Source organism: Trichomycterus rosablanca, chromosome 4 (genome assembly GCF_030014385.1).
Source record: "Trichomycterus rosablanca isolate fTriRos1 chromosome 4, fTriRos1.hap1, whole genome shotgun sequence".
NCBI lineage: Eukaryota > Metazoa > Chordata > Actinopteri > Siluriformes > Trichomycteridae > Trichomycterus > Trichomycterus rosablanca.
Window position 1 is genome coordinate 43,680,102 of NC_085991.1, and position 13,431 is coordinate 43,693,532.

Here is a 13,431-nt window from a genome sequence, read left to right on the forward strand (position 1 = left end):
GCATTTTTTTATCATAGAGATAAACATAATTTGGTGAGAAAAATACAAATAAATCCAAGAATAGCAAATGGCTTTGTGTAGATGCTTGAGGGAACAGGTACAAAGTATCTATATAAACAGTAAAACATGTTCTGGATTGACATGATCTGAAATGCTGCTCAGCAAATAAGAAGCCACTGCTTCAAAACTATAAGTTTTTTAAAGCAAAATAATAATATATGTAAAAAGAATTTAGTGGTGTAATAAAGTCACCCTATGGGAAGTACTCATTGCTACTGTTCCGAAAGTTTTATGCCTAAATTCACACTTAAAGCTCAAGAGTTTAGTTCCAAATTAGTCCTTAGATTTTGTATGTGTCCTGTATTTTGTAATCTTAATAGAAGGACTGTATTCTTAATTGCTTTGTGTTTTTTCTATCACTGTACTACATAAGGTATAAAAGAATAGCTTGTATAACCCACATCGTGCTCTAACTGTTCAGTGGGAAGCCTGCAGTTGGCACTTCCTTTAATTAGACATGTGCCAGATGTCTCAAAATCTTTAAATTCACTGAGAAGACAAAACCAAACAACAAGCAGTAACAAAATACTGAAAATAAAATCTAAAACTCTTTAGCAGACCATATTCCCCAGAGATTAAACTACAATACAAATGAACACAAAGGAAACTTACATTTACAATAAAGGGATGGGGCCAGACCTGCTCAGGTGACAGTGCTTCATCAATTGAACAGGTAAAACTCAGCTCAGTAAAAGGTAAACATGGCAATGGCTTGGAGTTTTTACAGCCACATATAATCCAAATGTGGTTCTGTAGTTGTAAGGATCAGGAGTCCTTGTTGTAAAATAGGACCAGTTACTCAACTGATCAGCCAGGATACTCAGGGTAGTTGTGAATCTACAATCATTACTACTGACCTGTCCAACTCTGTAATTTATGTAGATAATTTTTAATCAAGTATATCCAAAGGTGATCTGTCAGCATTTGGCTATGGCCAAATGGAGACCAGAATAGGCATAAGTGATTTGAGGAAGAGAGGGCTCTGACTACCAAGTAACTCGTAAAGCGATTGGATCAGAACTGTATTTAGATAGATAGATACTTTATTTATCTTAAGGAACATTTTTACTGCTTCTGTAACATCATTTGCAAGTCAGGTATTAATTTACATTAGTTTACATTACTTGATTCGAAGGTCCTGGGATCGGTGGGGCGGTCCGGGTCCTTTCTGTGTGGAGCTTGCATGTTCTCACAGTGTCCGCGTGGGTTTCCTCTGGGTGCTCTGGTTTCCTCCCACAGTCCAAAGACATGCAAGTGAGGTGAATTGAAGATACTAAATTGTCCATGACTGTGTTTGACATTGAACTTGTGAACTGACGAATCTTGTGTAATGAGTGAGTACCTTTCCTGTCATGAATGTAACCAAAGTGTAAAACATGACATTAAAATTCTAATAAACAAACATTACTTGATTCTTCATCCTTAACTATGCAAGAAAACCATATACATACTCAAAAGACTTGCAATTTGCAGGTAGCTGTAAGTTACCACTATAGTAAGTATATGCAGTTTCATTGTAATGGTGTGTCTGTATTGGGTACATTTAGTTAACCATTGAATTGTTTTTAATGCCTTTTGTGCAACACATTTTATAAAGTCATTTTAAATCTTGGGTTTAGTTAGAAATAGGGGTTCCATTACAAGTGCTCTGCACCGCAGTACTAGTAAAATAACTTAACCTTGCATTATTGCATTTTCCCTATTTTTTTCTGGAAACACACATCGGACACTGCGCCACTACAGCCTGTACAATCACAAACGTACAGGGGTTGGACAAAATAACTGAAACACCTGGTTTTAGACCACAATAATTTATTAGTATGGCGTAGGGCCTCCTTTTGCGGCCAATACAGCGTCAATTCGTCTTGGAAATGACATATACAAGTCCTGCACAGTGGTCAGAGGGATTTTAAGCCATTCTTCTTGCAGGATAGTGGCCAGGTCACTACGTGATGCTGGTGGAGGAAAACGTTTCCTGACTCGCTTCTCCAAAACACCCCAAAGTGGCTCAATAATATTTAGATCTGGTGACTGTGCAGGCCATGGGAGATGTTCAACTTCACTTTCATGTTCATCAAACCAATCTTTCACCAGTCTTGCTGTCTGTATTGGTGCATTGTCATCCTGATACACGGCACCGGCATTGGATGCACATGGTCCTCCAGAATGGTTCGGTAGTCCTTGGCAGTGACGCGCCCATCTAGCACAAGTATTGGGCCAAGGGAATGCCATGATATGGCAGCCCAAACCATCACTGATCCACCCCCATGCTTCACTCTGGGCATGCAACAGTCTGGGTGGTACGCTTCTTTGGGGCTTCTCCACACCGTAACTCTCCCGGATGTGGGGAAAACAGTAAAGGTGGACTCATCAGAGAACAATACATGTTTCACATTGTCCACAGCCCAAGATTTGCGCTCCTTGCACCATTGAAACCGACGTTTGGCATTGGCACGAGTGACCAAAGGTTTGGCTATAGCAGCCCGGCCGTGTATATTGACCCTGTGGAGCTCCCGACGGACAGTTCTGGTGGAAACAGGAGAGTTGAGGTGCACATTTAATTCTGCCGTGATTTGGGCAGCCGTGGTTTTATGTTTTTTGGATACAATCCGGGTTAGCACCCGAACATCCCTTTCAGACAGCTTCCTCTTGCGTCCACAGTTAATCCTGTCGGATGTGGTTTGTCCTTCTTGGTGGTATGCTGACATTACCCTGGATACCGTGGCTCTTGATACATCACAAAGACTTGCTGTCTTGGTCACAGATGCGCCAGCAAGACGTGCACCAACAATTTGTCCTCTTTTGAACTCTGGTATGTCACCCATATTGTTGTGTGCATTGCAATATTTTGAGCAAAACTGTGCTCTTACCCTGCTAATTGAACCTTCACACTCTGCTCTTACTGGTGCAATGTGCAATTAATGAAGATTGGCCACCAGACTGGTCCAATTTAGCCATGAAACCTCCCACACTAAAATGACAGGTGTTTCAGTTATTTTGTCCAACCCCTGTAGTTTCTCCAGTGTTTTATTACTGCTGGGCTGCTCCTGTTTGAACGGTGTTGGAAGCCTTTTGTATGCGTATGAACGGTGGAGTCGACTCACACGCTTAAGAGTCGACTCTCGGTTAAAGTACGTGGAGTCGGCATTGACTGATTCCTGAATCGACTCCCGCAAGAAGGACGCGAAGTCGAATAACGAGGTTGGCTTGTTTTTACGGCAGCAACGCAGGATGTTTATCTGCGTTTTGAACAAATTTTGGAACCACACATGGGATACGATGTGGTAGGTAATAATGTGTTAAACTCCGATGTAAAGAAAAGCGTTGTTACATTGGTTATACAATTCTGCCATGGCTGGAGCTAAAGATTTGCACTAAACGCTAGCACACTCCGTACAGCGCATTTTCTTTTTCATTTATGTAAATCCAACAAATGTATTTTTCTCTGTGTAGGCTTTGTTGTGTTGGGTTGAAGCTACATCAGAGTGTGTTTATTGTTTTTCTTTTTTAAGATAATATATTCGCTTTGTAAACACCGGCATTTGATAAATTAGCGGTTTTGACCTACTTGTAGGAAAAACCTGGTTGCGTCCCAAATCGCGTCTTACTGTACTACATAGTGTCCCTAAGTAGGACATCTGCAGTGGTGTCTTTTTTTTATATGACGCCGTATGTAGACCGGGAATGTGCGGTTTGGAACGCGGCCTTTTTTTCTCCACTTTCAGCTGACTCAGCTAGCTTGCTTTTTAAATACAAGACTAAATGGTTTTATGTGTGGTGTAAATAATCTTTGTTTTTAAATATGTGGAACTATTTGTTTAGAAAATAATGGTCTAGCTAGTAATGATGTACTCAATTAACTCAAAGCTGTTTTAGCTAGCTAGCGTTGGTAACTTAGCCTTGAGTAATTGGCTAACTGATCTTGTTTGGGTATTTTGTAAACAAAGACGGCTTGTTTTTTTGTATAAAGTGACATTTGAAGATCTAAAACGCAAATATAAAGTCTTTGTAAAAAGGTTTGGTATTATATGTTCACACTAATAACAAGTTCAAACGTAATAATCACAAATATTGGTTTCCTCTTTTTAAGTAGTTGCTTAATTTTGGTAACAAGAATTGTGGATAAATGATCCACTAATGGAAAACTGTTATCATGTATCCATTTCCAGTTATAAACCCTTTTCCAAATAGTTTTGACAGAATCAGAATCTTTTTATTCGCCAAGTAGCAGATGTACAAGGAATTTCTTTTGGTGCAGGTGTCAACATACATACAAGTTAAATAATAAAAAGGTACACAATATCTAAATGTTTAAGGTAAAGGTAAGGTAAATAAAACAGATTAAGTTTCCTATATAATTGAGAACAGTACAAGCACAATGCTTGTACAGCTTTAATGTTTTGGCTATAAAAGAAGAGAGGAACTGGGAAGTCCTTGGTTATTTTAGAAAGACAATGTCAGGATATATTCTGCACACACTGCAACAACATGGCTTTGTTGAGCTTTCTAATATTAAAAATGTATGGTGCATTATGAAGAGCAAATTATACAACAGCAACCACCGTTGAGCAGCTGAAGTTTTATATTAAGCAAGATTGTGCACAGATACAACAATAATTTGTATTCTTAGTTCCCAAACCATTGGAAAGTGTAAATAATATGAAAGGTGGTAGAACACACTGGTAAATATGCCACTGTTCCAATTTTAAGTGTATTGCAGGAGGCATCAATTTGAATTAGTTTCTATTTTTCTAAATATGAGGGGGGCGGCACGGTGGCTCAGTGGGTAGCACTGTCGCCTCACAGCAAGAAGGTTCTGGGTTCGATCCTGAAGTAGAGCTGTCTGGGTCCTTTCTGTGTGCAGTTTGCATGTTCTCCCCGTGTCTGTGTGGGTTTCCTCCCACAGTCTAAATACGTGCAAGTGAGGTGAATTGGAGATACAAAATTGTCCATGACTGTGTTTGACAATAAACTTGTGAACTGATGAATCTTGTGTAAAGAGTAACTACTGTTTCTGTCATGAATGTAACCAAAGTGTAAAACACGACGTTAAAATCCTAATAAATAACTAAACTATGATTAAGTTGGTCAGTGATAACAATGGGAAACCTTTCTTTGTACTTTTGTAGTTTAAATACAAAACCAAGATAATTAACAAATTACTGATTAAAGGGTTTATTATTAAAATAAAAAGAACTATATGATATTTACTTTTTCTGAGGTTTGCCAGCAAAACATCAGTGAAAATAAATGGGCCTCTTCAGAAGCATAAAAGTGATCATGGTTGCCAGATTACAAGTTAGATTCAGAATGATGCCATTTCTGGCAGGGAGTCCAAAAGGGCAAAGCTGACTTTGCTTTATCTGACTGTTATTAATCACTGAGACTAGCTAATCTGCGTCTGTAATCTTGTGTTCGGAAGACGTGATTAGTGTCCTTCCCCAAGAACATTGCTGTATTAATGAGGTGCTTGAGGTGTGTTTTTTTTTTTAAAAAGGCAGTGACTGGCTTTCCAAATATATTTAATAAACCACGTTAGATCCCTTACTTTGTCAGATTGGTAGCCATTGTGCGACAGTTAAAATGAGTTATTGGGAATTTACCTTTATTAAATTAGAAGTAAAAGTGGATTAAAAAATACTAAGTGATTTACAATATTAGGGTAATATTGGAGGATGATTATTTGATTGATTAAATGTGTAAATTAATTAATATCAGTATTACTTGTAAACCCCTAATCACCTTGTTTTCTCTGTTTTGCAGACCAGTTACTGAAGAACAGAATCTTTTTGGCAGCCTGCAGAACTCACATGGAGTGACCTTTGATCTCAGGGCTTTTTGGTGCACATTGCCAGTGAAAATGAAAGGTGCTAATAGGTCAAGTTTCATCTTTTTGGTGTGTTTCCTCTGCATTGATGCTGCAAGAGCCGTGAACATTACACTAGCAGATGGAAATGGGACCAGGACAACCAATGAGACGGAGGAGGGCAGGGTGCCCATGGTATTCACCGCAATAAACCAGATCATTGCTCGAGAGGGCAACTCCATTTTAGTCGACTGCAATGTTACTGGTGATCCTTTTCCCAGTGTAAAGTGGTTCAACTCCCACGGTCCCCTTCCAGACATGGAAGAGAGTGGTAAGTATGGCTCTAAATATTTTAATAAATTATGTCATGATTATTTTTAGCATCACAGAGTTGTGCTACTGTTACTTAGCAAATGTGTTTACTTGGAAAGATTTTTGTCAATTTAAAGCAGGTTCCAAATGAACACATTATGAACATACTTGATGCAAAACATCAGCTGTTTAAAGCTTAAGCTTTTATGTTTATTAGTTACAGATGCTAACATATCATAATGCATGTGATGCTTAAAGTTTTCATGATGATTTATTTTGCCTGCTCCCATTAGGGGTCGCCACAGTGGATCATGTAACACCATGTTGAAACTCTTTGGCTTTGTCTGGGCCACTCAGACAATCAGAGACTTTCCTCTAAAACCGTTGAGCGTGTCTGTACTGTATTGTTCCATTTTCTGCTCTCGTGTTAGTTACATTTAAGCCTAAATGCCCCTAATAATGTCACAAGGACCTATTGCCAATTTTCTAGGTCTGTTTCTGCAGGATCACAAACATAGCCGTGTAACGCATGGCCAACATGCTCATACTTGTTCTTAACTAATACTGAGTCACACCCTTCATTTTTGGTCTATGTATAAATGGTTTTTTTTGTTCAACCCTCACATGTAACCAGTCAGAGCTTGCTTTGTTGATGTTTTCAAAACAGTGTGTGCATGCCTAGGGCATCAGAGCATGAGGACCAATCTGAACCAGAAAGCTTACACTGATTTCTGATGTATTTAACAGAAAGCTTACTGTTTGTTTGTTTATTAGGATTTTAACGTCATGTTTTACACTTTGGTTACATTCATGACAGGAACGGTAGTTACTGGTTACACAAGATTCGTCAGTTCACAAGGTTATATCAGACACAGTCATGGACAATTTAGTATCTCCAATTCACCTCACTTGCATGTCTTTGGACTGTGGGAGGAAACCGAAGCTCCCGGAGGAAACCCGCGCAGACACGGGGAGAACATGCAAACTTCACACAGAAAGGATCCGGACCGCCCCCACCTGGGGATCAAACCCAGGACCTTCTTGCTGTGAGGCGACAGTGCTACCCACTTAGCCACTGTGCTGCCCGAAAGCTTACTGTTTAATTGTACTATTTAATTGTACAGCAGAACCTCTATTTAACGGATTTCTAATTCAATGAACAAAACAGTAGACTAGCAGTTTAGTAATTATTTTCTAGCCGGTGCACGTCTCTCTGTTTACATGAGTGATAGCCTTTATTTTGCCTGGAGGCTCGCTTTGTGCTCGTCCTTTCTTTGTGTTTTATGCTTAAATTAAGTTCTAGTGCTTAGTTTTGCACCAGCACTGCTCCAGTAGCCACCAGCAGTGCTTTAGACTCAGTCCCCACTATATGAACACGGCAAAAAGACACATCTCCTCCACCAAGGTAAATGAAATTTGTCCCCAGTAGTACAGTGCACCAATTTTAATATTTATTTACAGGTTTTACATTACATATTTAGTGTGTAAAACATGATGTTAAAATCCAAATAAATAAATAACATGACATATTTACATACATTATCTATTTATGGTGATATTATGTGGGTGTTTAGCACTTTTGTGGACCTGTGCCATGTTTTTGTATATTTTCGCACCCCCTGGAAAATTACCTCGCTGTTTCGGACAATCGCATTTTACGGACCAGTGCTTCCCCCTTTTAGTCCATTAAACCGAGGTTTCACTGTATATTTAATTGTATAGGAAAAAAATGCTATATATCATGATATTACTTTTGTAGAAATTTAAAAGATAAGATATAAAGTGTATTATATTTTTGCTTGATTGTCAGATTTCAGTGTCTGAAAATCTGAACCATATTCACACAACAGATTTGGTAATAACAGATGTGTTAATGTGTTTATATGAAGCCTGTGGTTTTATTTTGACTGACTCTGTTTTAGGGTTTTCAATTATTAAACAGTGAATAAACATCTTCCATAAGTAAGTGTTTTTCTAGCCAAAGTATAAAGTGTCATTAGCCACATAAGCAAGTCTGGGATTACTGAAAAACATGACGTGGTTTATGGTGAGAGTAATGATTAAATAGATAACGTTGGACACCTAACATGTCTTGGCTAAATAACTGCAGTTGTGGTAAAGGGAAAAATGATTGTCCATTACATTTTCTAGAACTATTTATTACAGCCTTGTTCTCTTATTGTTGCTTACAGAGGGAAAGTGGTGGATTCTGGAGAATGGAGTCCTCAATATCACCAACATAACATTTGCAGACCGTGGCAAATACACCTGTGTGGCATCCAACAGTCAAGGCACAGCAAACTGCACAGTGACCGTGCGTGTGGTCTTCACCAATGGCGACATGGGCGTGTACTACATGGTTGTGTGTTTGGTGACTTTCACCATCATCATGGTGTTAAACATCACTCGTCTCTGTATGATGAGCAGCCATCTGAAGAAAACCGAGAAGGCCATCAACGAGTTTTTCCGCACCGAAGGAGCTGAGAAGCTCCAGAAAGCTTTTGAAATTGCGAAACGCATCCCAATCATCACGTCAGCCAAAACACTGGAGCTGGCCAAGGTTACTCAGTTTAAGACCATGGAGTTTGCACGGTACATTGAGGAGTTAGCACGTAGCATTCCCCTCCCACCACTGATCATGAACTGCCGTACTTTCATGGGGGAGATCCTTGAAGTCGTAGGGGTTGAGGAAATGAGGCACACTTTTGTTCGACAAGCGCCCGAAGGTCAAGAAGGCACTTCACTTGTCGGTGGGGTTGCTGGCAACGTTTTCACCATTCTGCAGATTCGAGAGAGAAGAAGAGAGCAGCAGAGGAGCGGCTCGTCTACTGCAGATTCGGACGAGGCCTCCCTACACGAGCAGCCGCAACAAATCGCCATTCAGGTCTCAGTTCACCCACAACAAGCTGAAACGAGCTGCAATGTGGAGGCTCCACCTCTGGCTGAAATGCCCTCTGAGGCAGCGTTGGCTCAACTGCCTGTGGAGGCAGAACCAGAGACGATCGAAGAGACGATCGAAGAGCCGATCGAAGAGCCGATCGCAGAGCCGATCGCAGAGCCGATCGCAGAGCCGATCGCAGAGCCGATCGCAGAGACGATCGAAGAGCCGATCGCAGAGACGATCGCAGAGCCGATCACAGAGACAGAGGGGGGAGAAGAAGCTCCGCAGTCAAGCATCATAAATGAAAGTCATGTGTAGTATCCCAGGACTGGGTTATTTATCTTTTTATGAATTTCACACAAAAGGTCAAAGCATTTTGTTTATTTTTTTGATTTCCAAAAGAGAAACACTTGAAGTGAAAAATATTTTAGCTTATTGTGTATTTGGCAATTTAAAGCAACTTAGAATAGGGACAGGATACAATCCAAGCAACTGATAGTTAAGAATCCTGCTTAGTGGCCAACAGTGGCAGTTTTATCTGCGGTTTCAGTCAATAGTCCAGAGCATTAACAACTGACCCAACAGATAAACCTTATCTCAATTAAACACTTCTGGGCATTCTGGTGGCACAGTGGGTAAATATGCTAACCCACTACTGCTATTTGCTGGTCGGGTGTCTACACAGACATGATTGGCTATGTCTAAGGGGGGCGGGGATTGTCAGATAGCCTAGACACTGGGAGGTGCACTGCTCAGTGTGCTTTTAGTGCCTGTTCCAAGCCTGGATAAAATGAGGGCTGCCTCTGGCTGGGCATCCGGCATAAAATCGTGCTGTGGCGACCCCTAAGTGAGTGCGGCTGAATGCTGTATTTAATCACATCTCTCAAATCATTTTTCTTGACCTTTACAGTACTTAAAATAAAAATAGAGAACCTGCTGTCAAGGGTTCATACAAAATTCATGTTTCATAAATTCTCCAGTCAAACATTATAAACCCTTGAAACCCATAACTTAATCAAACCTTTACACAGCATCTTGCTTTGATCCTCATCCCCAATCGTTTTGCATGTTTCAGGTTTCCCCTCACTTCCAACATTTAGTAGGTAAATTAGCTAGTGTAAATTGTATTACTGTGTAATGGATCACCACCAGCCTGGATATAGTCCTGCACAGTGTTTTAGCATGGTGGTGGATTAACTGTTTGGGTGTACTACTTCAGTGTAGTAAAACGGAAGGAGTCATCAGTGGGCTTTGTAATTGCTACTTAAGTTTTTCCAAAGGGCGCAGAGCAGGAGGTGCTACAGTGCAGATATGAGTGGATAGGTTTTATTCTGTGCAATAATCTCTCATTTTCATTTATTGCTGAATGATAGTGTCTAAATGGACAGGTGTACATAGTTTATAGTGTAAGAGTAGAATACACAGCGCACAAATTTAGACACAGCTATTCTATGATGTTTGTCCTGTCCTACAGCTGCAGTTACACTGGATTTTAACTGTTGCAAATAGTACAGTTGCTTGGTTGCATTTACCTCTATAGATTGTCTTTTGTGGTGCAACATAATGGGTCCAGCAAGATGTACTCATAAGATTTTTTTTTTCGAACTCCTGTATATTAATTTTTTTAGTCATGTCCAATTGGAGTCTCTCTTTCTCTCTCTCTCTCACCACTGCAACCACCTCTGATCGACGAGGGCCATGGTTGTCATGCGCCCCCTCCTACATGTGTCATTGACCCACCTCCATGCTTGACCATGGGGATAGTATTCTTCTGGTCATAATCCTCACCCTTCTTGCACCAGACAAACTGCTGATTTATTTAATAAAACGCTGTCCCAGAACTCTGTGCCTCAAGTCTTTCTCAACACTCTTTGAACATTTAAATCTGGGTGGTGTTTATATAGCACATCGCAGCTGAAGCAAATTAAGGCTCGTTATTCAGTTCCCAATGGTTAATCATGTTGTAACCCAAGTTTAGGTCATAAAGACTAGCAGCAGGTTTAAGATCAACAATTGTTAGAGGTTGATTAAAGCAGGGGTGTCGAACTAATGGGCATTTCTAATGGGCAGTGTCAAAGTTGCTTGGAGCCAAGCTATTAAATAGTAATAAACACACCAATAAAATAAATAAGGCTTTTAACATAAAAGTCTACTTAATGTTTTCAGTATACAAATACAGTACAGTATTGTACTGTAGGAGTCGCAACTCATTTAGTAAAATGGTAGTATTAATTCCACACATTTTTACTATACATTATTGTCTATAATCTATTTACAGCAACAGAGTCAGTTCCAATGTCATTCTGCAATCATAAGAATGCTGTGCTTTATACCCAGAGTTTTTTAAAGCCGAAAAAATGATAATAAATAAAAATAATAATGGAGAAACTTCTACGTGAAGCTTGTGGAGGCTTTCACATCATGCATTGCTTGTGCTGCTTTATACAAATGCTATTTAATGTCACAGCAGTAATCAAACTTCGAACAGATTTAGGTCATTTTCTATTGGCATGTGTGGTCTGATGGTGTAGTCAGATTTTTTTACACTGGGAGTGTATTAAGCAGATGCTTAACACTGTTAACTTACCAAAACAAATCCATCCTGATACATTCTTCTAGCTTTACGTACATTTAACTTTTTATTCCTGTTTTGTTTCTAATATATTAAGTCTGCATGACCAACGAGAGTGTTTTATGGTTTTATTCTAAGAAAACAACTATTATCGAAAACTATGACGATCATTAAACAGCGGCACTAAAACGTAGGGATGACTCTGGACCTCTTTGTATTTGTATTGTATTAATTTTGTATATTGTAGTGTTATTTTAGTGTAGTTTATAGGGTTCGTTGTTGTATGAAGTGTTTAGTTGTTCGACTGACTGATTTTATTTAGTGTAGCACCAGTGCAAACAGATCTACTGACCTTGTTTGAAAAAAGAAAAGAAAGAGCTGAGTGAGCTGTTACTCTCGGAATAAAACAATCAATTAAATAAAACACAACGCACAACAACGCTATAAAATACACTGAAATACTAAATATAAATAACACTGTACAAAACTGATACAACCTAGTGAAACAGGTGAGGAGATCAAATTTCTACCTGCGTAACAGCCGCTTGTGTTTTCTAGGTCAGGCAGTGGAGATAATCAGTATTTTAAATGTGCAGCTGATGCCTTCTAATGGAATTACTGGCTCCATTGCATCTCCATTGTTATAGAACGAAGTCCGTCAAGTTTTCAGCAAGTCACATTTTTTTGTTTAGAATGTTTTACACCGGTTTATTTGCTGGTTTTGGCTTCTGGGCCCAGAAATATTGACACCCCTGCTCTTATGAGAATTTCAGAATTTGGTAAAGGAGTACCTCAATCAAGCACTAGCTTTTATTTATTATTATAACAAATTAAAGTTATTAATGCATGCAGTCTGATATGAGTATCTGTATATTTAGACTCTGTTGAATATGGTTAAAGATCAGAAGACCAGAATTACTGCTGAATAACAAGACGATTAGTTGAGGGACCTACAGCTAAAATGCTTTGCTGTTAAGTGTTAAACTCACGTTTTTCTGCTGATCTCATATCGGTTACATATTCTAAAATAGGTTATAATTAGATGTTTTACATTCTTGGACAGTAGACATGCATGTGAAACATTGTCTGACCCTTGTTTTAAGAGATAAATGGATTATTTTATCCAACCACCGCTGGAGTCTTTCTATTATTGTATATAAATTAAGGTCAACAATTTGCTTTCTTTTCAAATGTGCAGCCTGATTTCTGCTTTTCATCAGTTGTATTATTGTTTGTTTAGACTGTACAGGTAATGTATGTTTTAAAGGTCATTTAAATGTTCGTGTATTATTTACTACCATTTCTGTAAATCTGTGGAGAGTTTTGTTACGTTTTAAATTAATAAATAAGTTTCTTTCTCTCATTGCTTGAGTTAAATTGAGTTGTGTATTGAGTGCACCTAGAGGAGCTTATGCTCACTGGATTTGGAGCAGGAGCAAAAGTCATTTTGGGTTTATCATTTTATCCGGTGCTAATTTTGTTTTGTAGTGAATAAAAAGCTGTTGTGTGTAATCACTTATTGAGTCTTTGTTTTTTTTTTTTCCTCAACATTTTCTCAAATACATCTAGTACTGGATAGGGTTGGGCGGTATTGCCGATTTTCATACCGTCATACGGTGTTTCCGTATATATATCGCGGAGAGCGAGCGAGACGCGCACACACACACACAGAGAGAGAGAGAGAGCCGTAACCAAGCTACAGAGAGAACATACAGAAAACGAGCACAAATAACAAAAAAATAAACTTGTTTAATGATGTTAAATCTGATTATTTCATGGTGCGTATGTTTTAAAGCAGAA

General features: G+C 39.1%; 1 protein-coding gene across 1 annotated transcript; it reads left to right on the forward strand.

Moving 5' to 3' along the window:
- Positions 1–3,261: 3,261 nt before the first annotated feature.
- Positions 3,262–13,146, forward strand: mfap3l (microfibril associated protein 3 like). Its single transcript, XM_062994353.1, has 3 exons — positions 3,262–3,344; positions 5,824–6,197; positions 8,371–13,146. Exons 2-3 carry the CDS (start codon positions 5,921–5,923, stop codon positions 9,375–9,377), a joined length of 1,284 nt encoding a protein of 427 aa, XP_062850423.1. The 5' UTR covers positions 3,262–3,344; positions 5,824–5,920; the 3' UTR covers positions 9,378–13,146.
- Positions 13,147–13,431: the final 285 nt, after the last annotated feature.

Coding starts and splice junctions, on each gene's coding strand:
- mfap3l (XM_062994353.1), top strand. CDS start 5,921: ATGAAAGGTGCTAATAGGTCAAGTTTCATCTTTTTGGTGTGTTTCCTC. Junction 6,198..8,370: donor TCCAGACATGGAAGAGAGTG/GTAAGTATGGCT, acceptor TGTTGCTTACAG/AGGGAAAGTGGTGGATTCTG.